The sequence below is a fragment of the Lampetra planeri genome, chromosome 33 (assembly GCF_965212315.1).
Source record: "Lampetra planeri chromosome 33, kcLamPlan1.2.h2, whole genome shotgun sequence".
Lineage (NCBI taxonomy): Eukaryota > Metazoa > Chordata > Hyperoartia > Petromyzontiformes > Petromyzontidae > Lampetra > Lampetra planeri.
The window spans coordinates 1,516,426-1,543,193 of NC_136139.1; the positions used below are offsets into that span (position 1 = coordinate 1,516,426).

Genomic DNA, 26,768 nt, shown 5'->3' on the forward strand with positions numbered 1-26,768 from the left:
CTCTGCTATCCTTAACTAGACCTAAACCTGCATTGGTTAATCACTGTCTGTTAACTATGAGAATAGTTTTCTTTTTTCTCCCTCATTGTTAGCGTCTTTCATTATTTTCCTCCACCTGCTTTTGCCATTGATTAGTCCTTACCCTGAGTCAACGTCTCTAATTAGTGTTTTGTTTTCTTTCAACGATTTAGACTGCCTCCTCTCTTGAACGTCCCTATTCTAAGGGTTTATTCTTTAAGTTCCGTCACCTTATCTTTTGTTTGTTTTTTACCTGGAATCCTCTCCCATTTCTCCTTATTAAATCCTTTATATTAAGTTCGCTTGCTTGCTTGCTTACGTGCTTGCTTGCTTGCGTGCTTGCTTGCTTGCGTGCTTGCTTGCTTGCGTGCTTGCTTGCTTGCGTGCTTGCTTGCTTGCTTGCGTGCTTGCTTGCGTGCTTGCTTGCTTGCGTGCTTGCTTGCTTGCTTAGGACCGTGCAAATCTTTCGCTCGTTTTTTAACCCACTTCCCGTGATCCAATCGAGCTGACATTTTCCACACAGACTCGTTGTGACAGACAATTCATGTTCGTGAAAAAATTTTCCCAAAATTTTACACTTTTTAGGCAAAAAAAAATATTTTACATATATTCAAATATAACTCATTCATCGCTTTGGCTGAACGTCACAGTATAAGAGCCCAGAGCGTAACCCCTCCACAGGCCGTGGCGGAGTAGCGCAGTTGGTAGCGCCTTCGCTTCCCATGCCAAAGGTCGCGGGATCGATCCCCGCGTCCTCCACAGGCGAATATATTTTTAAATCTTTTATATTAAGTTCGCTGCCACGCATATAAAGGATTTATAGTGAAAAACTTTGTTTTTACGGGTTTACTTGTTTTTCACGTTAACTGTTAGACCCCAGCGCCGCTTCTGCCGTGTCAAGCAGAGCTGTTAGCGTTCTTCCCGCGGTCTTTTAGGAAGAGGAGGAACAATGCACCCCCCTGCCGATTCGCTATATTGTCGAGATTCAGGGTCACGTTTCCATAATCCCTTCTTGTTTTATGTGATGACTGTAAGCGGCCACTAGTAGCTGCAGAGATTGCACGAACCCATTACATGCAACGTATATAAATCGACATATACGAGGCAGTAGATAGGCACAGTGGTTTACGCACTGCGCTGTGAACCCGGCGAACCGGATTTGATTTCCGGAAATGGATATCATCGGTGGCGGGTGATATCTGAACCAGACCTGACCACCCCACTCGCCCCCTCCACCAACCCTTTCGCTATAGCAGTGCCTCCTAGTCACGTCCCCACTGCAGTATTCCAGTAACCCAGAAAATATTCAGCGAGAAATTAAGCCCTGGGAATATGTGTATATGTGTAGTTGTGTACGTGGAAACGTGCACTTGTGCACAACTCGTTGAGCACGCGTGAAGCAAACCACGTGCACATGCTTTGGGCCATTACAGAGTGGGACCGGTCACAGCCACGCTGTCGAATGCTGCAGGGTGATTGGGGCCCGCCCACAGAGCCCCACAGCCGCACTCACGGCACCACACAGTGCCGTCATTGTTGGCGGCACAAAACTCATCATGCATTCATCTTCTTGGTTCTTTCGGTAAAGTCACGTAGATTGGAAATAATAAAATAATACAAATAAAACATAATCAAATAATTCTCGGCCACAACGCAAGCAGCCGTCCTTAGGTGGAGAACAGGTCTTCTATTCTCATAGTTAACAGACAGTGATTAACCAATGCAGGTTTAGGTCTAGTTAAGGATAGCAGAGACCATCGCAGAAGATGAATCCCTGCAGTCACAAAAGCTTTAAATCGAAATTCATCATGCATTGTTGTGAAACGTGCGCGTTTTACCCATAATGCTCCACAAACAGCGCTAAATTATTTGTTCACAAAATTGCTTATTTCACTAAACCGGACCCCGTTGGTGCTCTTGCCAATAACATCTGGTAGGCAGTCAGCATTTGTTTAACGAGTCTGATCCAGAAGGTCGAACCCGGTCCTGACTTTTGTTTGCTTAAACAAATGCTGCTGGGTAATTGATATTTGTCTGGAAAGCCAATAGCCAGATGCGTCGAACTTACAAGCAAACTGAGTCTGCTTGTAAGGTTCATGCACTTACCCTTTTTTCATCATCTTCGTAATGTGTCCATCGGCAAAATTTCCATGTGGGTGCAATTGAGTCCACAGCCGTGGATCTCAACGAAGCAATTTCCCATACTTGGCATGCCGATGTGCCACCCCGAATTGCAATGAGACAGATGGGTCCATAAGCCGGTAGTATTTGCAGAATGCGTGCGGCAGAGAACATAAATCAACCTGGCGTGCCCTGCCACCGCTCAACGGGGGGCAGGGGGGTCTGGGTGGGGGGGCGCCACATGCTGAAGGGATGCAAGGTTGGTTTCTGCATTACGGACCAGCACACGAATGACAAGGTGCCCGCCAGTGCGCCCGTGAGGGATGCAAGGCGTTGCAATACGGCACTGGCAATGACAATGGAAATATTTGGGTTGCCGCGATGTGACTTTTTTTCCACGATGCGATGTGAAATGTAACGTTGTGACGATGATCGCGATATGAAGTCAAAAGTCAAGGCAACGCTGTTTCCTGACAAGTTGTTTTTCATAAATATTGTCAGGACAAAATGTCTTGATTTGAAGCTTTCGTGACTGCAGGAATCCATACGCTTTGGTTCTTTCGGTAAAGTCACGTATAGGTATAAAATAACATAAATCACGACGTTTCGGGCGCAACACAAACGTCCATCATCATGTGGGAAAGCATGGTCTGCTGCTGACAAAATGTATTCACGTAAAACGAAACGAGCAGTGATAATCGCGACGTAGCATCATTTTGTAAAACAGACGATACGATTATCGAAGACTTGTCGTACGATGTTATATCGGAGTATCGCCATGTCGACAACTCGACTTCTTCTTCCACGCGTGCGGGGGTGTCCGCTGTCCTTGCCAACATTCTCCACGCTGCCCCGTCCTGCGCCATCTCTCTCTCCCCATCTCTCTCTCCCCCCATCTCTCTCTCCCCATCTCTCTCCCCCCATCTCTCTCCCCATCTCTCTCTCCCCCCATCTCTCTCTCCCCATCTCTCTCTCCCCATCTCTGTGTCACCATCTCTCTCCCCCCATCTCTCTCTCCCCATCTCTCTGTCACCATCTCTCTCCCCCCATCTCTCTCTCCCCATCTCTCTGTCCCCATCTCTCTCTCCCCATCTCTCTGTCTCTCTCTCCCCATCTCTCTGTCCCCATCTCTCTCTCCCCATCTCTCTCTCCCCATCTCTCTGTCTCTCTCTCCCCATCTCTCTCTCCCCCCATCTCTCTCTCCCCATCTCTCTCCCCCCATCTCTCTCCCCATCTCTCTCTCCCCCCATCTCTCTCTCCCCATCTCTCTGTCCCCATCTCTCTCTCCCCATCTCTCTGTCCCCATCTCTCTCTCCCCATCTCTCTGTCTCTCTCTCCCCATCTCTCTGTCCCCATCTCTCTCTCCCCATCTCTCTCTCCCCATCTCTCTGTCTCTCTCTCCCCATCTCTCTCTCCCCCCATCTCTCTCTCCCCATCTCTCTCCCCCCATCTCTCTCCCCATCTCTCTCTCCCCCCATCTCTCTCTCCCCATCTCTCTCTCCCCATCTCTGTGTCACCATCTCTCTCCCCCCATCTCTCTCTCCCCATCTCTCTGTCACCATCTCTCTCCCCCCATCTCTCTCTCCCCATCTCTCTGTCCCCATCTCTCTCTCCCCATCTCTCTGTCCCCATCTCTCTCTCCCCATCTCTCTCTCCCCATTTCTCTGTCTCTCTCTCCCCATCTCTCTGTCCCCATCTCTCTCTCCCCATCTCTCTCTCTGTCCCCATCTCTCTCTCCCCATCTCTCTGTCCGCTCCTCGGGCCACCGTGGTTCGATCGCACCACATCCCCCCCACCTCTTCTTCTGCCTTCCTCTTCATCTCTTTCCTTCCACTTGCATCGCTTACACCTTCTGACCCACATAATTTAAAAGTCTTCTCTCAACATGACCGAACCGCACCAGAGTATTTTCTCTCTCTCGTCTTCTCTGTGATCTCTACCACCTTGGGTCTTCCTCTCACTTCTCCATTTCTCACCACCTGTCCTTCCTTGTTGAACCAAACGTCCACAGCAACATCCTCGTCTCCGTGACTGCCGTAGCTCGGTCCTGCCTCTTTCTTGTGCCCCAGCACTCGGCCGCATATAACAGCACCGGCCTTATCACCGTCTTGTGCACTACACTATACTACACTATACACTACACTCTACACTACACACTTTTCCCTTCAACCAGACTGGGACCCTCTCATCGCACACCACACCAGTCATCTCTCGCCATTTCAGCCATCCAGCCCTTGTTCTTGTTCTCATCTCCACTTATAGTGATCCATCAGCACCACATCGTTGCACGCAGGTACTTAAACTCGTTCGTCTTCATAAACTGGTCACTTTCAATTTGCAATCGACAACTCGGCAATGCAGACGCATCCTCCCGTGTCCCTAAATTAAGACTGCCCTCCAGTGGTGCCAGGCGGTAGTTCACGTGGTGGTGGTGGGCGTGTGTGTGATAATGAGCGCAGCGAAAAGTGTCTTGTCACGAAAAGTAACGATTATTTGAACCGGCCCTGGGCTTCCCTTAGGTCGACTCAGCATCAAATGAGTACCTGGTGCGGCGTGTAAACATCACTGCTAGGGAGACAAAGGCGGTCGGGCGTGGTGCTGGCCACCCACCGCTTCGTGTACCGTTCCGGCCTTCATAGGTGCTCGCTAACGGCACTGTCTTGCTCCAACAGTCTGTTAAGGGGCCGTCCATAAATGACTTCACGCACCTCGGGGGGGGAGGGGGTGTCAGACATTTGTGACGATGTGTGACGAGGGGGGGGGGTGAGAAATGTGACGTCACATCAAATGCGCAACTTTAAATAAATATCGACATGTTCTACTTAGTTAAATAGACTTTTTAATACATGTTTTCTCCTACAACATCAGAGTGCAGCGCCACATTAAATACGCACTACAATGACAATAGTTTAAAGCGATTTGACGCATGTTTTATTTGGGGGGGGGGGGCAGAGTTTTGTGACGTCATATTTGAGGGGGGTCTGACTTTTTGTGACGCCGTGTGACAAAAGGGGGGGGGGTCAAAAATCCTCCAAACTCGCGTGACGTCATTTATGGACGGCCCCTATGTAGGCCGGGGCACGTCAACACGATGGGGTGGCTGGACAGCAACACGCCCGGCCGCCTTTGTCTCTCCAGTGCTGATGCGTACACGTGGCACCCGGTACTCATTTAAGGCTGAGTCAACCGAGATGAGGCCCCACAACAAATAACTCACTCACAGCCACAACTTGTTTTAAAATTTTAAACAAATAGAGACCTATATACAGTATACATATTTCTTATTGTATTCTTTGCAGTTTTTTATGTTTATGAGGATTAATGTGATGGCGCTTTGAGTGTCAGGCGCCGTGTTGAAGCAAAAATAAAACTTCACGAACCGCTTCAAATATTCCCTGATGTCGTGAGGGGGGCGGTGGGAATCGAAGTTTGGTCGCCACTGCAGACACAAAGGCATAGAACCCCGCGAACTATAGCCTTGGCAGACTGTTCGGGCAAGTGCTGTGTATGTAGCACGTGTGAAGGTCAACACGGTCACGAGGTCGTCTCGAAACCTCACCCAGCCGCCTTTGTCTCCCTAGTGTCACACATTTAGAAACGTGCGTTTTGAGTATATTTAGATATTTCTGCGATACATGTCCACGTGATAAGCCACTTCGTTGAGCGATCGTTTGTGGCCAGGTCGCTTCTGAAAAGAAAGCTAATAGCTCAGTGGGCTTTCTCTGGCGAGATTTTGTATTGTTTGTTGTTGTAAGGGGCCGTCCATAAATGACGTCACGCGATTTTTTTTAACCCCCCCCCCCTCGTCACACGGCGTCACAAAAAGTCAGACCCCCCCCCCTCAAATATGACGTCACAAAGCTCTGCCCCCCCCCCAAATAAACCATGCTTCAAATCGCTTTAAACTATTGTCATTGTAGTGTGTATTTAATGTGGTGCTGCACTCTGATGTTGTAGGAGAAAACATTTATTAAAAAGTATATTTAATTAAGTAGAACGTGTTGTCTATATTTATTTAAAGTTGCGCATTTTGATGTGACGTCAAATTTCTCAAACCCCCCCCTCTCGTCACACATCGTCACAAATGTTTGACCCCCCCCCCCCCCCCTAGGTGCGTGACGTCATTTATGGACGGCCCCTAACGTTCTGACCTGCCACTAACTAGACATCTGTGAAAACAGGCTTTATAGCTCATCGGATTCCTCCAGTATAAATACAGATTCTGATTCTGTACTCATTTGAGTCTGAGTCGACCTAGGGGGAAGAGGCCCATGGACCTATTCAGATAAGCGTCAGGCACGCCACACGCACGGGGGCGCACAAAGACAAAGACCCCCCAAGTAGCATTAACAGACTGTTGGGGCAAGTGCTGTTAGCGAGCATCTATGAAGTCCGGCACGGCACACGAGGGGGTGGGTGGCCAGCCCCACGCCCGGACGCCTTTTTCTCCCCAGTAGCGACGTTTACAGGCCGCACCAGCTACTCATTTGAGGCCGAGTCGACATAGGGGAGGCTCAGGACCGGTTCAAATAATCGTCACTTTTCGTCACCAGACACTTTTCGCTGCGCTCATTGTCGCAGACGTGGCCCACCGCCACCACATAAACTACCGCCTGTGCACCACTGGAGGGCAGTCTTCAGTCAGGGGACACGGGATATTTCTGACAATCGTCACTTAATGTTTTTTTGGCCGTGAACGGGAATTGAACCGGGGCATCGCCGAGTTCGTAGCGCCGCAGCGCAGCGCTAACCGCTACCCCACCGCTCCCCACGCGGGGGCGCGCGCGCGCGTTGCAATCCACGTGGCCGCACAAGAAGCGCACGTGGTCGGAGGAGGGAGAGGGAGGGAGGCCACGCGTCTGTCGTAAAGCGACGACGTCGCAAAGTGGCCCCCTGCCCGCGCGCCTCTCTCCCCCCGCCTCTTTTCTCTACTTTACGGCGCCGCCGTCAGCACGCGGCCTCTCTTTCAGGCAAGATGGCGACAGGGGTGAGTTGGACTCGGGCGGTGGCACCGCAGAATCCGTCTCGGAGCGCGGGCATCCTCGCGTTCAGAGCGATTCCACTCGGCCTGTGTGGTACATCGAGGTGTCCCGCGTACGGCCGTCGCGTTATTTTGCCCGCATCGCTTTGTTGCCCTGCGTGTGCGTGCGTGCGTGCGCGCAGACGCTGTACACGTACCCAGAGAACTGGCGAGCATTCAAGGCCCTGGTCGCGGCGCAGTACAGCGGGGCCAAGATCAAAGTGGTGGCGGAAACTCCCGAGTTCATCTTCGGGCAGACGAACAAAAGCGAAAAGTTCATCGCCAAGTTCCCGCTAGGAAAGGTGAGGAGAGAGAGAGAGTGGCACGGCTGATTCGGGGTTTGACTGCGGCTGCTGTGAGGATGTGAGAAAGTTTTGTGGTTGGTGATGGTTTGTTGGGGTGTCTAAGGTGGTGTCGTGGTTCACGCTACGAACCCGGCGACCCGGGTTTCGACTCCGGCTCACGGCCGACACCGGTGACGATTCTCTGAACCGGCCCTGGGCCTTCCCGAGGTTGACTCGCCCGCAAATGAGTACCCGGTGCGGTGTGTCAACATCGCCACTAGGGAGACAAAGGCGGCCGGGCGTGGTGCTGCTGACCACGTATTCCCTCGTGCGCCATGCCGGCCTTCATAGGTGCTCGCTAACAGCACTCGCCCCGACAGTCTGTCAAGGCTATACGGGGGGGGGGGGGGTCCCGAATGAATGGATAAAGCCGCGCGTGTCACACAAAACGCCGCCGGAGCGGAGCGTTTCGCGCCTCTTGTGTTCGTTTGAGATGTAAATGTTGCCCCTGTTGTTCACGGTGTTGATAAGACATTCGTGGTTGTGTTGGGTTTGATTGTCTTTTTTTAAGTCCCACGGGGCTCGCCTACCCCCCACCACACACGCAATGTTAGAGGCGTGAAAGGCGTCTGCTGCCTTCATTGTGCTGACGTGGGTTCGTGTCGTGGCAGAGAGAGGATCTGTGTGTGTGCCCCTGCTGCTGCGGTACGATTATTGTAGTTGCAGTGTAAATTTAGTCTTAAATATGACCATGTCAATTACAACGGGACGCATATGCAGTCGTGGTTATTTATGGTTTGTGCAGTTGAAAGTGAAATATGCGTCAACGTGCGTATTCACGTATTTCGTGCGGCGTTAACAGTGGCATGCAGTGTGTCAATCAAAATGTTTAAAGTGGTGATTATCGGATATAAAATGTTGTTATACGAGTTAATGTGTTACTTTTGATTGGTGGCCACAAAAGCTACGTTTGTACAATACACAGTGTATGCATGCAGTGTACATGAAAAATGAATGAACGCATAACGCATTTGCCTTGTGATGTAAGTATTTTCTGCAAATCCCGATGTCTGCATGAGTCAGTTGGAGGCGGAACTTTCATCTTGCTGGCAGAGCCCCTCGGCTTTACAGACAATGTCAATGACTCTTGAGCTGGCAGCGCCGTGGTGTAGAATGAAGTGTGTCTGTTGTGGCGTGGCAACCTTAGAAATGTTAAGAGCCATTGAGGACTAGAAATAATATAAAGTCCGATTACTTGAATCGGATGATTTCAAGTAACCGATTAAGCAATATCAGATTAGACCAATTGGATGGCAGAAAAAAAGTTGACAAGTCATTCCCGTCATTGTGTCTTTGTGATGTCATCTGCATCACGCTGGGTGTGGCTTGTAGGGGGTTTCCTGCCTTCGCTAGGTAGGGGTGGCGGCCATTTTTAAAGGGGCCTGAGCAATTGGCCACAACGTGGCCTATTGCAATTTTGTGAGGATTCATCGACTAATAGTTAAGTCTTCATTGGTAGAGGTAGCTACCCCACCCCCCCGTGGCAATAATTAAACGTTTGCTGACATGGTGTTTTTAATGAAGTGTTATAATGACATGGATTGGTCTCCTTGGTCTGCAATGAGTAGTGGTGTGGAGTAGTAATGTTTTCCACGGCATTGCGTAGTAGAGCAATTAGCCATAGACTAACGTGTTTATTGAACCTGTGCCACGATATACAACTGAAGGTTTGATCCTCAGTGAGTCATGATGCCTGAATATAGCGAGCGTTTCCCCCCTCTACCTCCTGGTGTAATGTTGCTCCAGTAGTGCAAGCCTGGAATCTTGTGATATAATTTACCATGAAGGTTTTGCAGGATTGTCAATGCCTATATAAGCAATGGTTTGTGTTGTATGGTAGTATTAAATCATTGGTATTAAATACATTAAGGTGTGATAATTGGTTTTTTACCCTTTTATCTGGCAACAAAACTAACACCTTTTTTACAAGGAGTCATGTTTGCATAGACCACAATACCTGCAGTCATAATGCAAACAAAAAACATAACTCTGATAATGTATGCACTGTCCTTGAAGTTGATTGGTCCACACCCGAGACAGTTTTCCTTAGAGCCTAGTCTCACATGGTGTTGGGACCAGATGACGCCAAAAGGCGTGTGATGTGTGTGCCAATCCATTATCATCCTTGATCCATCTGCTTCTGTGTGAAGTGGATATGTGCACTGCAGCAATTTGACACCCATTATGTTCTATCTTGATAATTTTTTCATGCCTAATCCACTGGACAGTGCTTTAGGCTTGTACATTTCGGCCAAAAGAGATGTCAAGGAATGTAAATGTGCAATTGATATATAACTGAGTGGTTCAATATTGTAATATTAAACATTTTTATTGAAAATTACGAATAATCTTGCCTTAATTAATATTACCTGCGACACAACATTTTAAGTATGCAAAGTTACATACAAAAAAGTTGTTATATTTGAATACTTTACCACTTTTTCTTGTTTTCCTTTAGGTACCAGCTTTTGAAGGGAGCAATGGATTCTCATTGTTTGAGAGCAATGCCATTGCACACTATGGTAAGTTGGACAGCATTATTATGAGTTGTAGTTTATGGATAATTATCTGTGATGTTGACATTTGTGTATTTTTCAGGTAATATATTGTTATTGCATTTAAAGATTTTTTTTTTACCAAATGAACGTTTAGGCCCCTAAAGAATGAATATGAAAGTTCAAGCGCTGCTGCATGCTCTATTGATTGAGCCTGTGTGCACTTTGACTTGATTTGTCCCAAGTAAGAATAGAGTAGGATTGTACTAAACATGCTTAATATGTTTGTGCAGTTGGACCTGTTAAAGTTATTGGTGAACCTAATTGTATTACTTTGGACGTCGTGAGGGTGTGATTCTGAATAAGAATATTTATACTGGAGGAATCAGATGAGTTGTAATGCTCTTTTTCACAGATTTCCAGTAAATATACGAATTGCTCTGCAGAACAAAATAATTACACCTTCACAGTTACCCTGTAGGAAAAAAATTCGCATTAGTCTATAGCTGTTTAAAATTACCTTGCAAGTCCCTTTTCATTTTGCATTTTTTTCTGCAGCTCTGGAAGCTATTATTAAGTATATTTCTATCCATGTTAAATTAGTTTTTTCAATGTTGCACTGGTAAAGTAGCATGTCTTAATTAATGCAGGATTATTGTATGGAGGGGGGGGGGGGTTCAGCTGAAGCATTGTGTTTGCCCAATGATTGCCAAGCGTATTAATGAGTGCCCCGTGTGATTGGCATGCCTGTCAATCCCTTATCAGCGCCTATCTTACTACAGACAACTCAGACCTTATTGGTCATCACGTGCCCCTTATTAATCTCAACGTTCATTCTACAAAGTCCCATCACAAGGGGAGAAACACAAAGACAATAGCTTCTACTCACTTTCCCTGTTTAAGAATAAGGGGTAAACTAGGGGTTGACAGGTATGCTAGTGTAGTGTAGTGGGGTATAGGAGTGTATAGTAGTGTGTAGTGTACAGTGCATACCTGTCAACCCCTATCAATACCTACCTTATTACAGACCAATTCAGACCTTATTGGTCACCTCTTGCACCATTATAAATCAATAGCAAGTCAGCAAATGTGTGAACTCTATTTGTATGTACATATTTTGGGTAAGTCGTGAAGAAAAACTGGTTTTACTTGCAGACTTAGCGCCTGTAAGCTCCTGTACCTGATTCACAATTGAGTCTGTCTGTATTTACACATGCTACATTTATTAACCTTGCATCTGTGTGTTGGGAAAATTATATTTCACCATTTATACAGATTAGGAGTGATTAACATTTCTAAAGTGTAGCTTGTGAATCCTTAGCTGGTTATGAATGCCTCGTGTCACTATAAAAGTGCGAAACGAGTTTTGCAAATTGGAAAAATGTATACAATTTCATATCCCTGGATATCTCGACGATAAAGTTGTGCTCGCCTAGTAACACATCCTTTAAGGCAGTGGTTCTTAATCTCTGGGGTGCGAGATGCCCTTTCTGAGAACCAAAGGGGGGGGGGGGTGCAGGCTGCAGTCAATGTTAAGAACCACTGCTTTTTAAGGCCGGCTTCTAATGGTTCCTTGAACGTGGCATGGCAGCTTGGGTGTGGTGAGTGGGGCAGGGTGTGGGGACGAAGGTGGAAGCTGGGCAGGTAGGGTGGGGTCAGAAGGGTGGCGAGTCAAATGAACAAGACCAGAGGTTAGGGCTCGTGGTGGAACTCCGGTTATTACTTTCCACGATCGCAGCTTTGCCACTCGTCTATTCATATGTTATGGTTTATATCTCTGGCCATCAGATTTTACCTCGTGGTGAGTTGCAGGGTTATACCTTCACGTAATGACTTAGGCGTGTGTTATCGTTTCAGGAACTGTTGGTTAAACAAGTGGGCAAACAGACTAATTGGGGAAAATGTAAATTGAAGTCTGCTGCCAATGAGCAGTCTTCATGTCAGACCTTCTTGAAACATGCTGCAAAGTAAAATTGCTTGGATTTTCTTACACTTTAGATGATTTATAACAAGTGGAACGACTTTCATATGGCATTTAGGTATTCACTACCAATGTTCTTGCCTGCTTTGATGCAGAATTTTTACATATCGATGTCATCATTTCAGATTAATGCTCCACGTACATTTATGCATTTTTTTGCAACATTGCAATGTGGATAGAGTGGATTAATGTGTGTGCTAAATATCTGCAATGTTTCATATTGGGTCAAATACTGGCTATTTTTAGTCACTGCTTTCTACAAAGGTTAACACAACTTGTGATTGTACATCAAGTAAAGGGGCATCCACTGCAATGCGCAATTCTGTTGGCATCATATTGTTATAGGGAGGGGGGGGGAGTACATCGCATGATGGATTGGAGAGTAGGAGAGCCATGTCTATTTATGTGATTTTAATAATGTCTTTCCCTTTGCATTTGTTCTCTTGTAGAAGGATAGACAGCATGGATCAGTATAGGGATTGGCAATCATAATCAGATTGGAAAGTGTTATATTTTGTTGGTATATAATCAGACAATTTTAGTTAGGGTGACGTTTAGCCTTGTTTATACCGTGACTATGTACCAACTTAGGCTACAGAATATTATACTGAAGAGTAGTTTTGACAGATGTTAGCCCACAAAATTCAACTTTTGAGACTTAAATGCGAAGTCGACATCAAGTATGATTATGAGTGAAGTGTGGCATGCCACATGGGATAGGACGAGACAATGGGTTCTGAAATACCCAATTTCAAAGGGAAATCGAGCAATCATGCTGTGAACAGATACCAAGACTCGAATTCTGATGAATTGCATTATAACTATAGTGCAAGGTAAAGGCACATGGCTTAATTTTAAAGACTCAGGTGTATACATGGCTGCAATTATGGTGTCGGTAGCATCCTTGGTGTTGCAGAAGTGGAGCAGAGATGTAATAGAGCTAGGAGTGCAGCAAACACGATTAATATATACAAGTGGAAGATTCCCCCAAAGTGGCATTGCAAACCTCGTGTAAGAATGTGATTAAGCCATATGGACTCTTAAGAAGAGGAAGCAATTCAATGGGAAGAAACCCAGGAAACAAATAATGGGTCATCTGTGCATGAGAGACTTTGGAGACTACAGATGGTTGTATTAATAATGCTCCTAATTGGGGTATTTACAGCCGTTGGAAATTTTTGGTACTGTCGCTGTACTTTACCTTGATGTGCCCGTGAAAAACACTAAGTTGATAGCAGATAGGCCTCGGCAACATAAGGTAATTGACCCTTTTTACCGGGTAAAACGGTAAAGGTGTCGACATGCCAAGGGGTAAGGTAAAGGGTAGGGTAAAGGTAGTGCGAAGTATTACCCGGTAAATACCTTGTTTACCACTCGTTAAAAGCTCCGTGGCGCAGTCCGTGGCTTCCATTTAAAATTGGAATCATCAAGAGTATTCTATATGAATAAAGCGCTCTACCTAGCATCAACTGTTATAAACCTTGTTCATGTATAGTGCCCCAGTAATTACCCTGTAATCGGGTCATTTGTATGGGGTGAGGGTAAAAGGTAGGGTAAAGGTAGGCTTGTTGCTTTTGACCTTTTACCTTACCTGCTAAAGGGTGAAAGGTAAGGGTAGAGTGATTGTATTGTGCTAAGGTAAAAGGTAGGGTAAAGGTAGGCTCGTTTTTACCTTACCTTGCCAAGGCCTAATAACAGATAAGGGAAGGCTCTGGCATCTTCGCAGATATTGGTGAAGTAAAAATGTGTAGCTAGTAGAAAAACGTATATTTTGAGTAGTAACATGCGTAATACCAGGCAGTGAAAAGAATATCCTGAGATATTTTAATTCAACAGTGGATTGTTTTAAGGATGGCATAAATTACTTTGTGTTAATAGTGTTAAGAGATCATTGTTTGAGGCTGAATTAATGTTGGTTTACTGGTCTGAGAGCTATACTTTAACAAATCAACTAAAAACAGCATAATGCTTTAGAAAAATAGCTCCACGTCGAGTATGGTAGAAATTTTTTGGCAGGATGGGTTTAGCAACTTTCAGAACATGAAGTGGTAAGAATTATGCAACAATTCAGTATATTAAAAAAATACCATACATCGTCGTTTTCTGTTTTGTAATTTCTGCAATTTTTCCCCCAATTTTTTTTTATTTCAGTTGCCAACAACTCCCTGCGTGGTGATAACATCGAGGCGTCGGCCAAAGTCCAGCAGTGGATCAGCTTCGCCGACAGCGAGATCGTTCCAGCCTCCGCCACCTGGGTCTTCCCCACGCTTGGTATCGTTCAGTACAACAAGCAGGTGGGTAGATTCGCACTCTTCGGCGCACATTCAAGTCCGTGTATGGGTGTGTGTAGTTCATATGGGGAGCGGTTGTGTAGCTGTTATTGCATTGCGCTACGGACCCAGCGACCCAAGTTGGATTGCCTCTCACAGCCAACACCAGCGACGACTATTGGAATTGGTCCTGGGCCTCTCCTAGGTCGACTGAGCCTCAAATGAGAACCTGGTGTGTTGTGTAAACATCGCCACTAGGAAGACAAAGGTGGCCGGGTGTGATGCTGGCCACCCCAAAAGCAATGTGGATTAGGGTATTTTGCTACAAAAACAACATTTGAAGTTTAATTAAATGTCAGTTTTTCTTGTACTTGACAGTCAACAGACCGGGCAAAGGAAGATGTCAAGAAAGCCTTGGGCATTTTGAACGAGCATCTAAAGGCTCACACTTTCCTGGTGGGGGAGCGAGTCAGTTTGGCGGACATCACGGTGGTGTGCAGTCTTCTAGCACTCTACAAACAGGTACTGGACTCATCCACACATTCACGAATATTTTTAAAAGTTAGGTTTTGGTGCAGCCAAGGGCTAAATCAATGTTACACAGTTTCTAACTCGAGGTGTCTCATATGTTCTTGTTATTTCTTAACACTGCAGGTTGCACTGTCTGCTTTAATACAGTCCTGATGAAGTTGGGCTACAGTCGATAATATTGACGAGCCTTGTGATGTGTGTGACTCAAGTACGTGGGAACGAGGTACATGTTCATAGAGCTTGTACGTGGAATCGCACAAGTAACTAGCCGGCTTATGACAATATCATGGGCTGGACAGGAGAAATGGTCACTCAATGGTAATTGTAGGTTTTTTTCTCAAAAATGTGGTAATGCAAATAAACCATCGTTAACGAAATCAGGAATGACAACTATTGTTATTATACATTTGCTTTTGGATTAGACATGTAGCCACAGCCAAGTTGCCAGCACATTTGCAGCTGAGACGGGTTTGCAATGGTGAACAGTTGAACTTGCACAGCCACAGATTACAAAAAAAAACTGCGTTCTTAACCATACTTAAAATAATGTATCTATTTCAAGTGAAGCGAATTATTGTGCACTGGCTTCACATTCCTTTCACTCCATAGCACCAGGGGCGTGATCACCACAGGTCCCCCTCGCCTCAAACCATGTAGCTCCAGGCACCGTCGCTTTGTTATTCCAGCCCTGTTGCCCCTTGGCAGCTGACCGTGAAAGCCCTCGTTGCCACCGCCTTGTAATCCCCGCAGCACATCATCTCGTCTTCCCAGGCCTCCCTCCGTAATCACAACGCGGCTCCAGGCACTCCCCACCACATGTTTTAAATCCTAATGCCCTGCAGGCGAAGGCTTTCTTGCTCTATGGTCTCACCAGCCCAGAGGCCCAAGCACCACCAGCAACCGCTGTGTTACTATACTACATGCAAAGACAAAGATCCCCCGTGTAGGTGTAACAGACTTTTGGGGCAAGTGCTGTTAGTGTGCCCCTACGAACATGCATGCCTTTACACACATGCATGCTGAATGCACTTGCACACATGTATGTACATATGTCTTGAAACTTACAATTCTACACGTGCACACTGGCCAACTAAAATGTAGATTATTACCAACACTGTTGTGCGCTCTGAGATGCCCTAATGTGAGCTGAGTTTACCATATACACATGTCATTGCAGTATACTCCATTTGAACAGTAGATGGCAGACATACCTTGATCCACATTTAACTTTCCTACACCAAACGGTTGAAGTGAATGTAAAAACATTACGCAAAAATAGCATAATTTTAAATACTTAATTTAGCCAACAAAAAAATCACTAAGCTAATATTCATACATTTGAAACATACGGCTCTGGTCTTAAACTTTTGGGCCAATGCAAGGCAAGCTGCCGTCACGTGTTTCCAGCGCGCCCCACGTGCACTTCGTATCGGAGAGAGCGAGGGGGCGCCTGTGTCACGTGCCGCAGGCCTAGGCCACTCGGGGTGGGGCATGCTTCTAGAAGCTTGTTTGTTTTCTCTAAGCGTATCTCAGTGGCACTCAGTGGCTTGTGCCTTTATTTGCTTTGTATCTGCTTGTACGATAGCAGTTTGTAGAGTTGTGAAATTTAAATTAAAACTTTTGGCTGTCTGCAAGCCCCATTAATTTACATTTGAGGTTAAAAAGATGCAAGCCCCAGTAATTTACATTTGAGGTTAAAAAGATAAATCCTGTTTTGGAATTGTTATAATCTCACGAATGAACGTTTTGTTGATCGTTCATGTTTTAAGAGATACTTCTCGACTTGTTCTATTCCAGGGTATTTGATACCCATGTGGAAAACCTTGACCCCAGTTTGCTGGAATAGTGAAAAGAATAATTGTTGAGATACCCACAAGGGATTCCCTTAAAGCTGTGGAATGTGCACATGCCACAGTTTTACGCCCAGTCCATGGGAAACTTAGCTTGCAATTACTTGGCAGTGGCCGTGATACAAAATAATAAACTCATTAGTTCCAAAGTAATGTTTTCTCCAACTAATTATGCTTTAACAATCCAAAATGTAGGGCTGTGGTGGGTTTTTTAAGAATGTGTACAGTTATCCTTGAGTGGTGCAAAATTATACAATTTCAAATAAAAATGTTGGTGATAGTAACAAGTGTGAAACTAGGCAACTATCCAAAATATATTTCCAAACACTTGCCCTTGTATGTTTGTTATATTCTCAATATTGTTTACAGGTGGCGCCTCTAACAGCTCGGTCGTATCATGGACGTGAAATAATTTTGAGATCCTTTTGCTGTTCAATGATGGAATTGTCACTGAATAAAATTGAGATGTTTGGTTTAGAAGCATGTCTGTCACCAATGGCTGATTTAAGTTTTCGATTAAATGATTGTTATTTTCTCCATTATTTGTTCTGGATATACTCAATTACCACTTTGTCATTTAAAAGTTAGTTTTTTTATGCCTGATTGACGTGGGTTCGTCTAAACAGGAAAACCACTTGGTAAATATAACAATCTTGATTTGAAGCTTTCGTGACTGCAGGAATCCATACTCTTTGGTTCTTTTGGTAAAGTCACTTAGGTAGAAAAAATAATAGATCACGACGTTTTGATCGCAACACAAGCAATTGTCATCAGGTGGGACAACCTCAGCAGTTTTTTCTTCCTGTGGTTGTCCCACGATTGCTTGTGTTGCAATCGGAACGTCGTGATCTATTATTTTCTACCTACGTGACTTTACCGAAAGAACCAAAAAATATAACAATAAATGTGGTCCTTAGAATTATATGATAAAGTTTAGGCATGTTAATTGTTTTATTTTGGATGTATTCAGATACTGCTATAGTGTAGAGGGTAATTGATCAAATTTGCCATTGATATTAAAGATTTTTAATGTGTTTAATTCGAAGAACATAACATAAAGTGTAAACATCCTATATAAAATGTCATGTTCTTGTTTTTTTTACGGCTTTGGCTAGGTTCTGGAGCCCTCGTTTCGTCAGCCATTTGGCAACGCAAACCGCTGGTTTACCACCTGCATCAACCAGCCACAGTTCAAGGCTGTGCTGGGAGAAGTGAAGCTCTGTGACAAGATGGCCCAGTTTGATGGTATGGAACCACTTCACCTCTGACATTCCTAAAGAGACATGTTCAAACGGCTTACTGGGCTCAATTCATGTTAGGCGGTAAGGTAATTTAGACCAAAATTTGGTGGGAAAATTGTCAAATCGCTTTTTTCTGCAGATTTAACCAAATTCAAATGTCGGTTTGGAATTGTGTTCTTTACGCCTTCTCCTTGTACATGCCAACTAATTGATTTGAACAAAAAATATTGTATTGATTGCAATGCATTGCAAACTGCGAAAACCTGTCGGTGCACTAACATGGCAACTTAACTTATTTTACAGCCAAAAAGTTTGCGGAACTGCAGCCCAAGAAAGACACCCATTGCAAGGAGAAGGCCACAAAAGAGAACAAACACCACGACGACAAGAAGGAAAAGAAGAAGGAAGAGAAGAAAAAGGAGGAGCCTACGGCCGCCGAGGAAGATTTTGACGCCGCAGATGAGGCGCTCGCAAGTGAGCCCAAAGCCAAAGACCCCTTTGCTGCCCTGCCCAAGAGGTGAGTGGCAGTGGCAGGGCGGTGTGTGCGAGCGGTCCCCCGTCCTCGCGAAAAAATCCTCTTGCCTTTTGGAATTTTGCAATCCCTAAGTCTATTCCCAGAACTGCAAGCATTGCCTTGAAATATAGCTTGCATGTGTGCCCGGATGCCAGGAGGTTCATGGGATGGGCTGAATGAGGGTGGTGGGGTGGGGGGGGAATTTGCATTCGGAAGAGGGAATGTGTGGCAGCTAGATTTCGAGAGGGGCGGCGGGGGGAGGCTCAAACTTGGTAGATATTTTTTTTTATTCAGAGGTGGGGTGGTGAGTTTCGACGCAAGTCTCCCATCTGACCTTCACTCTTTTTGGCACGGGTTTTGATGACTTGACTGTGTGCCAGCTGTTTTTCTGCGACCCTTGCATTCTGGAATTCTCGGGGCCTCATCGTGGGGGGGGGACGCACTTGTTGAGTTGAAGGGATTGGATTTCTCTCGGATCCAATGCATTGATTTCTTTGCGAACCCAGAGTGGATTTTGGACAATGGTGGTTTTTGGATGGGTGAATAGTTTGAACTGCTTTGATACTTTAAAATTAGTATTTCGATAAGCTCACTCTGTTGGCTAACTTCATTACCTTGTGTGTTTTTTTACAATGGCATCACTATATTACGTTTTAAGATGTAGCAATTTTTCTGATAAAAAATATCCAGAAAGTTGGTATTTGTTTTTGTAATGAAAAACACTAATGGCAAGGTATCATATATCGTGATGTATGCTGTTGTGCTATGTACGTCTGAACATTTTCTGAATTTTAGTTGATTTAATTAAGACGAGCATACAAAACGGCCTACAGTTAAGTCATAATAAATAGCTTTTGGTATATATCACACTTCTATTTGATTTAGCATGTTTATTGTAACGTTATATGTTTTTACTGTGACACTGCCATGGGCATGCTTTTTGACTCGTGTTTCATGTTGGGGGGGAGGGGGAGAATGGGGAGTGGCATTCCGACCAAAATATGGACAAGTGAGTGGAGAGAGGGCCCTGGACAATTCTCAACCCACTCTTGCCAAACTCGTGCAGTATTTTGCAAACAGCGATTGCTGCTATGATAAACCACTAGGCAGGCGGCACCTTTTAGGAAAATAACTATACAGGTTTCGCTCTGTTTTGTTTGTGCCCATTTCACATGTATGTGGCTAACCTTAACCAATTTCCTTTACACAATTTGCTGTATGCGGTCAGACGTGTGGGACAACATTGTGTGTGCTGTACGCGCTGCTCGGTAGGCAGCCGTCTCTTTTGTTGAGCCCTCTTTTTTTGGAATGCATCTTCTACTACTTCTACCGCATAGAGCGAAAGGGGAACCTGTACTATGAAAAATGTTACGTACACTTAAAACTAAACCATCCATCCATCTTACATTTACACGCATGCCTTTATTATGAGGATACAATTATAAACTAATCGACATGAGATGTTTATATTGGCTTGATTTTTTATTCAATGTTTCGTGCAAAATAAAATTGTGCCACGTTAACAAAGTGAGAAAATCGAATGCTTGTATATTGTTAATACTTGCGCGATCCGGGGGTAGAAATACCAAAGGGGGATCCCAGGTTACTGTTAGAGAAGACGGGGTGAGAGAGAGGGGAACGCCCAGGAGGGGGGGGGGGGTGACCATCACGTGCTTCCTGGTGGGATGTGGAGTGGTCACAAGCAGCGTGAACTCGTGTGGAAAATAAAGAAGTGTCATTTCAATCTTCGTCTGGTGGACTCATTACCACTTGCATTGTTTACGATGCCCGGAACGTTAACGGAGGTATTTTGTATTTGTTGTGTTGTGCACGTGCAGTGCGTTTGTTTTGGACGAGTTCAAGCGGAAGTACTCTAACGAGGACACGCTTACGGTGGCAATCCCGCACTTCTGGCAACACTTCGATAAGGAGGGCTGGTCCATCTGGTATGGCGAGTACAAGTACCCGGACGAACTCACTCAAATCTTCATGAGCTGCAATCTCATCACAGGTCAGTGTGCGGTTGGGGGGGGCCCATGATGTGTTCCGCAAAAATTAAAGCAATTGAGTCGTCATCATAGAATTTCATTAAGGTGGTGCCATGTCGAATCTTTTATGAAGTTAGTCGATCTGATATTTTCCACTCCTGCCAGACTTGGTTGGTTTTAAAATCAATAAACGGCGTAATGTCACTTTGCAACAGAATGGCCGAATCAATGTGACATTTAAGGCATGCCTTTCCATGAGCCAGAATAAATTATGCATCTCAGCTTTCTGCTGTGGAACGCACCTCGTGATGAGGGATGTGGGTGGGCATGGAGGGTTTCTCCTTCAAGGTATTGAAGTCTTGTGTTCTCTTTGCAAAGTAACAATTCATTTTTGTCGACCTTTTCTTTTTAAGATGTTATTTCATGTTCATGAATAAATCAAATCAAGATATACAGTCATTAAACGAGGTTTTTAAAGACTTTATTTCGTGCGGTTTATTAGCATATCTAAATGTAGCAGTTTAAAATGCAAATTGTACAATGTACAGCAAGGTTTGTGTGTGGCTCCAAGAATGACGATATTTAACACTTTTGTAAGTCCTTTGCTGTTAACTTTCTTAACACTTTTTTTCGGTTTGTAATGCCTTGATGGTTAAGAATCCTCGACACGGTGGTATTTATGTACTTGAAATATCACATCCTTGTTCAGCACACCTGAGTGAATCCCCTATATTTGCAACTGCCATATCTACTAAGTGTGTGTGCGTTTTGCAAAGTGAGTGAATGATATAAAAATTACTAAATGTTTTAGAATTTTTTTTGACAGGGCATCAGTGTTGTGTATGCAGCCATTACTTAATCGGGTTACTCTTATGCGTCATCTAACATTTCAAATGAGAGTATTTGACGTAAGTGAATGTCTGAAATGTCTATGCTGTAGCAGTGGCCTGTAAGTACAGCTCCAATGTGAGATGAAGGTTTTATAGATGCCTGGCATTTGTCCATAATTTGAAGAGGTATTTTTCATTCCAAGGATGGTCTCTTGTCTGTTGAAGGGCACAAAGTTTTAACGTTCAATTTCATTACCTTGAACGTGCTCGTATATACAAAGATAAATATGTAACCATCTACACCCTCTTCATAGCAAGAGAGACCTTTGGGAAAATTGAATGGCAACGGCAGAAAAAAAAAGTTAATATTAAGTTCTGTATAATAAAATAACAACATGACAATTTACAACTCCAATTTAATATTCAAAGGTTGATATGTTTTTACATCTAAGCCCATGAACGATCATGCTAATTAATCCATAATAGAGTTTTTGGGTTAGATCGCGTAAATATATAAGTGTGTCGTTAAAAAACCCGACACAGCCAACTAGTAAGGGTTGTCACGTAAACAGAACATGCCAATTCGTCACTAGTACAGCACACCGGTGTGTTGGAGAGCCAAGCCACAACATTTACAATCTTGAGTACGACGTTTCGCCAGTAATTACAACTAGCTTCATCAGGCGACAGCCAGATTTGTCCAATGCTAATGAATGATGTTAGAATTAGTTATTCCAAATGGAATGATTTTAAACGTTTGTGCAAAGGTGACTTATTATTGTTTCATGTGACAATTTACTTCGAGGCTATGTTGCATGTATTTACTTTTGAGTTCCGTATGCATGTATATATTTTTTTAATGCATACAGTGTGCATAGTATTGTCCTCATTCACGATGTGTATCTAGATGTTCTCCTTTTAAGTAATGTGTGCATTTCAAACTAAGTGCCCCACATTATCCATTCTATGCAACACTGCCACGCCCTGGCTCGTTTCCACTAGTGGTGTCTGCCTTCTTGGTCCTGTTTCTCTCCATGTTCTTTGTTCTGGGCCATCTCCGCGTATCTATTCGGCATCCTGCCTGTGGGTCTCGATCTGTGTGTTACAGCATGTGTTTATGTGTGTGTAATTGTATAACTGTTTTGTGTGTGTGTGTTAATGTGCTATGTGTTATACAAAGTGGGAGAAGCGGTGGTGTAGAGGTTAGCGCGCTGCACTACGAATCTGGCGACCCGGGTTCGATTCCCGCTCACGGCCATCACCAGTGACGATTATCTGAACTGGTCCTGGGCCTCCGCTAGGTCGACTCGGCCTCAAATGAGTACCTAGTGCAGTGTGTAAACATCGCCACTCGGGAGACAAAGGCTGTCACCCACCCCCTTGCGTACCGTTCCGGCCTTCATAGGTGCTTGCTAACCGCACTTGCCCCAACAGTCTGTTAAGACTATACAGGGGATCTTTGTTTTTTGTTTTACATTAAATATTTGTAGATTGTTTCCAAGATAATCAAAAGTATAATGTGATCAACAGTTATGATTAACATGCTTTGAACAGTTTACGACTTAATTTTCCAAGTTGTTTAGATTTGGGTTCTGATCCAGTGAACTAAGTAACCACCCATCACTATTGCTTTCCATTTTTTTATAATTATCTGAAATTATGTTTTCTTGTTTAATGTGGACTATAACACTATAATCACCCACTTTACATGTTAATCGACAATCGTTTTACTCTATATACTAGATGGTACCGATAGTTAATGTTCTGCAGTGATAACATTATTGAGTCTTCTTGGTTCTTTCGGTAAAGTCACGTAGAAGGGAAGTAATAAAATAATAAAAATAAAACATAATAAAACAATTCTCACGACGTTTCGGCCACAACGCAAGCAGCCATCCTCAGGCGAAGAATGAGGATGGCTGCTTGCGTTGTGGCCGAAACGTCGTGAGAATTGTTTTATTATGTTTTATTTTTATTATTTTATTACTTCCCTTCTACGTGACTTTACCGAAAGAACCAAGAAGATGAATCCCTGCAGTCACGAAAGCTTTAAATCGAAATTTAACATTATTGAGTGTTTGTACATTCTGTGAGAATGTCTCCTTGTTGAGTTTCACAGTTTTGACCAATTGCACCCAATCATGTTGGATCCAACCATCACCAATTCGGAGCTTTTAATTCTATGTTGCTGTAGATTTGTATCCAATTAACTAGGAGCTGAATCTAATCCTGATTGCATGATAACCTATTAATGAGACACAGCTTATTTGTTTGTTCATGCACTTCAGCAATATAGTGGCGCTTGGCCAGTGTGTAATGAATGAGACGTCCACAGCTATACATGCCGCAGGTTTGCATGGGATTAGGACTCATTTTGAAATCTATATTACATGAGTTTTGTTGTAAAAATTACATTATTTAATATGAATGCAAAAATAATACCTTTTTGAATGTATCTCCAGTTAGTGAATTAAACCTGCGGTATTATAACTCAACTAGCTTTTTTCCCCGTCCAAGGACGGGTGTTTATTGCAGTAAATCTGAAATATTCAATAGAAACATTGTTCAGCCCATGATTTTTAATTAAGGGGGTGGGGGTTGCCTCATGTGGAGTGACGTCACCCGTTAATGGTTATTGGGGAGGGGTGCGGCATGTGGAGTGCACGGCCGTCTTGTTCGTTAGTATAAATTTCCACGCGGCCATGAATATTAATGAGGGGGGGGGTGGGCTCTTTTGCAGTGACGTCACGTACGGATGTAGCACTGTGCTGCGTATATTTTTCGACCACTTAAAAAAAACCGTCATATTTGAAGCGACTTTGCGTAATAAATTATTTAATTCAGCTCGACCTCTCTGCGTTCGTGTAAAAATCCACCCACTCATGAATCTTAATGAGGGGGGTGGGCCTCATGTGGAGTGACGTCACACGGGGGACACATTCTTGGCTCATATTAGTAAATAGGGGATGTAACTTATTACGCGATGGCGCCAATCATTGACTGCTGTGTTTTGATAGAGCATTTCGATCAACGGATGAAATGTGCCTTACTAATTTCATTTGATAATGTTTTAGGCATTTCTCTTTTGCAAACGTTTAATTTATTTACTGATTATAAATGATCACGGTGTTGTCTGATATACCATTCCAACGTCTGAACAGGTTACATTCTAACCTTACCCCAGCCCCAGTAATTTTATCGTATTCAATTTGCCGATGGAAAAAATTACATCGGCTCTGGTTATACATCAAAGTGCATCTTTGGCAATAATGATTAACCATTGTGTTAAACCACACGTGTGTGAATGTAGGAATGTTCCAGCGCCTGGATAAGCTGCGTAAGAATGCCTTCGCCAGTGCGATTCTCTTTGGAGAGAACAACAAGAGCTCCATCTCCGGAATCTGGGTCTTCCGTGGCCAGGAACTTGCCTTCGAGGTACTACTGCCGACTGCTGTGTGCCCTGGTGCAAAGCCGTGTGTGTGATAGCCAAGAGACAAGAATAATATTGACCTGCATGATTGTCTTAAGATATTGCATCTGAATGGGGTGCAGTCTGTGTTGATAAGGTTATTATTCAAGCATTTTTATGCAATTTAGACATGTAATGGAAAACCATGGACGTAATGTTCAAAGTGAAAACACAATGTATAAAGAGCATGAATCCTCAAACTGTATGTTTTGTTCACTTAAGGTGAATATTTTGGTGTCTTTCGTGATTAAATACAAATGTTGCGTGAGTAGACATCTACAGATGCATAGTTTTTGGTAGTGGCTATTCAACATGTACAATGTTCAGGTAGTAGGGTTGGAAAATATCACTTAACATTTTGCGATTACCTTACGTTTACTGTGCTTAAATTATAGCATGATAGATTGTATGTCTGATCTGTAATATCAGATATGCCACAATATTTATAACTTAAATTGCTTTAGCAAAACATTAACTCATTATTCATTACTTTATTGGAAGCACTGGGCTCACTTTTGCAGTAGCTTGGCAATGTTCTACATTGTCCTCTAATTTAGTTAAATATCGCTTAGCTAAATGTGTTCAGTGTGTGTGTATATACTCGCACGACTGTGGCCATTTTTCAATTCTGTGGCAATGGCATTCCAAGTCTCTGTCTGCCATATCTCATGCAGGCCCTCTGGCATTTATCATCCATATTTTTTTTAATTCGGAGTATACTTGCTGCTTTGGAAGTTAGCTATTCTTTTAACTGTCATTTCAGCCCCCTTCTAGGGTTACTTTCCTTATTCTAATTCTCCACCTCTTGAAAAGTGCTTTTCCAGCACTGCCTGATTTTTCTGCAGAGTATTGTAATTTTTAAAAAGCACTAGAAAATAAGTGACTGGCCTTTCAGTATAGACGCTGACTTCTTATGGCGAAAGAGAGAGCATAATTGCCTGTTGGCGTTTGTAATAATAGAGCCGGGCAAAGAGTGAATGTAGATTTAATCAGGGGGGGGGGGAATTTGTGGGCACTACAGAGATTGGGGGTGGGCCCAAGGTAACACAAAGGTACAGGATCACGTTACAGTCGTATGGGAATGATGAGAACAGTAGTGCTGTGCATTTATTGATGTTGGTTCTTGAACAGACTAAATTTACAATAGTATACAGAGAAAAAAAAATATTGGCCGTTCTTGTTTTATGAAACTATATTTGTCTGTTTAAACTAATTTGTGATATAAATTAATTGGCTTGGTTATTGTTGATTCACAGCCACTCATTGCCTGTAAAATGAAGGCACCCTTAGATGTTTCTCAAATATATTTGATACAATTGCATATAGCTGATGCAGGCAAATACCACTTTTGGCATCGTGTATGTACGTATGTTGAACTTATTTCGCACCGTACGTAGCCAACCGCGCTAATGGTTCGAGTCTTGTTTGCATTGCAGCTGTCCAGCGACTGGAAGGTCGACTTTGAGTCGTATGCCTGGCGCAAACTGGACCCCGACAGCGAGGAGTGCAAGACCATGGTGAAGGAGTACTTCTCTTGGGAGGGTGCATTCAGTCACGTGGGCAAAGCCTTCAACCAGGGAAAGATCTTCAAGTGAAAACCACAAACTTGTCCTCCGCATTGCACATCGCCATCTCTTGTTCGCCATGATTACGTGTAATCTCAAGGTCCCTGTCGGCAAGAGACGGTCGTGAAGTTGCAAAAAATAATTTAGCAGCAGTTTCTCAAGCCCTTGACGTTTCTTTTGAGTGTCACATGAGGTGTTAAGTGAACTTGTTGTGCTGTCTTGCTTAAAAACAAGGTAGTTAATAGGGGCACTCGAGTGAGTATGTTCTCAGTGTATCTGCATACCATCCTGATCGCGTTTACAAAGCAGTATTGTGAGCTGTTTGACTGCTGTTAAAAAAATAAATGAACCTCGGCTGAAATGTCGTTTGTGTTTTGTTTTTTAAGTCGCGTTTCGAAATGTTGTGCGAATAGAGATGTGGCACGGTCGTTGGTGTAAAACTTGCCTGGAATACACATTTGCATGTTCGAGATTAGAAGTTTTCGTGGCTGCAAGGATCCATACTCTGGTTCTTTCGGTAAAGTCACGTAG

General features: G+C 44.0%; 1 protein-coding gene and 1 non-coding gene across 2 annotated transcripts; both read left to right on the forward strand.

Annotated features, from left to right (window-relative positions):
- The first annotated feature begins 704 nt into the window (after positions 1 to 704).
- On the forward strand, positions 705 to 777 carry TRNAG-CCC (transfer RNA glycine (anticodon CCC)). The gene has a single exon. It is a non-coding gene; the product is annotated as a tRNA-Gly (tRNA).
- A 6,175-nt stretch (positions 778 to 6,952) lies between these two features.
- On the forward strand, positions 6,953 to 26,598 carry EEF1G (eukaryotic translation elongation factor 1 gamma). The gene is made up of 10 exons (XM_078609939.1): positions 6,953 to 7,126; positions 7,303 to 7,461; positions 9,962 to 10,025; positions 14,131 to 14,273; positions 14,628 to 14,771; positions 17,746 to 17,875; positions 18,175 to 18,388; positions 20,224 to 20,396; positions 24,514 to 24,638; positions 26,109 to 26,598. Exons 1-10 carry the CDS (start codon positions 7,115 to 7,117, stop codon positions 26,265 to 26,267), a joined length of 1,323 nt encoding a protein of 440 aa, XP_078466065.1. The 5' UTR covers positions 6,953 to 7,114; the 3' UTR covers positions 26,268 to 26,598.
- The last annotated feature ends 170 nt before the right edge of the window (positions 26,599 to 26,768 follow it).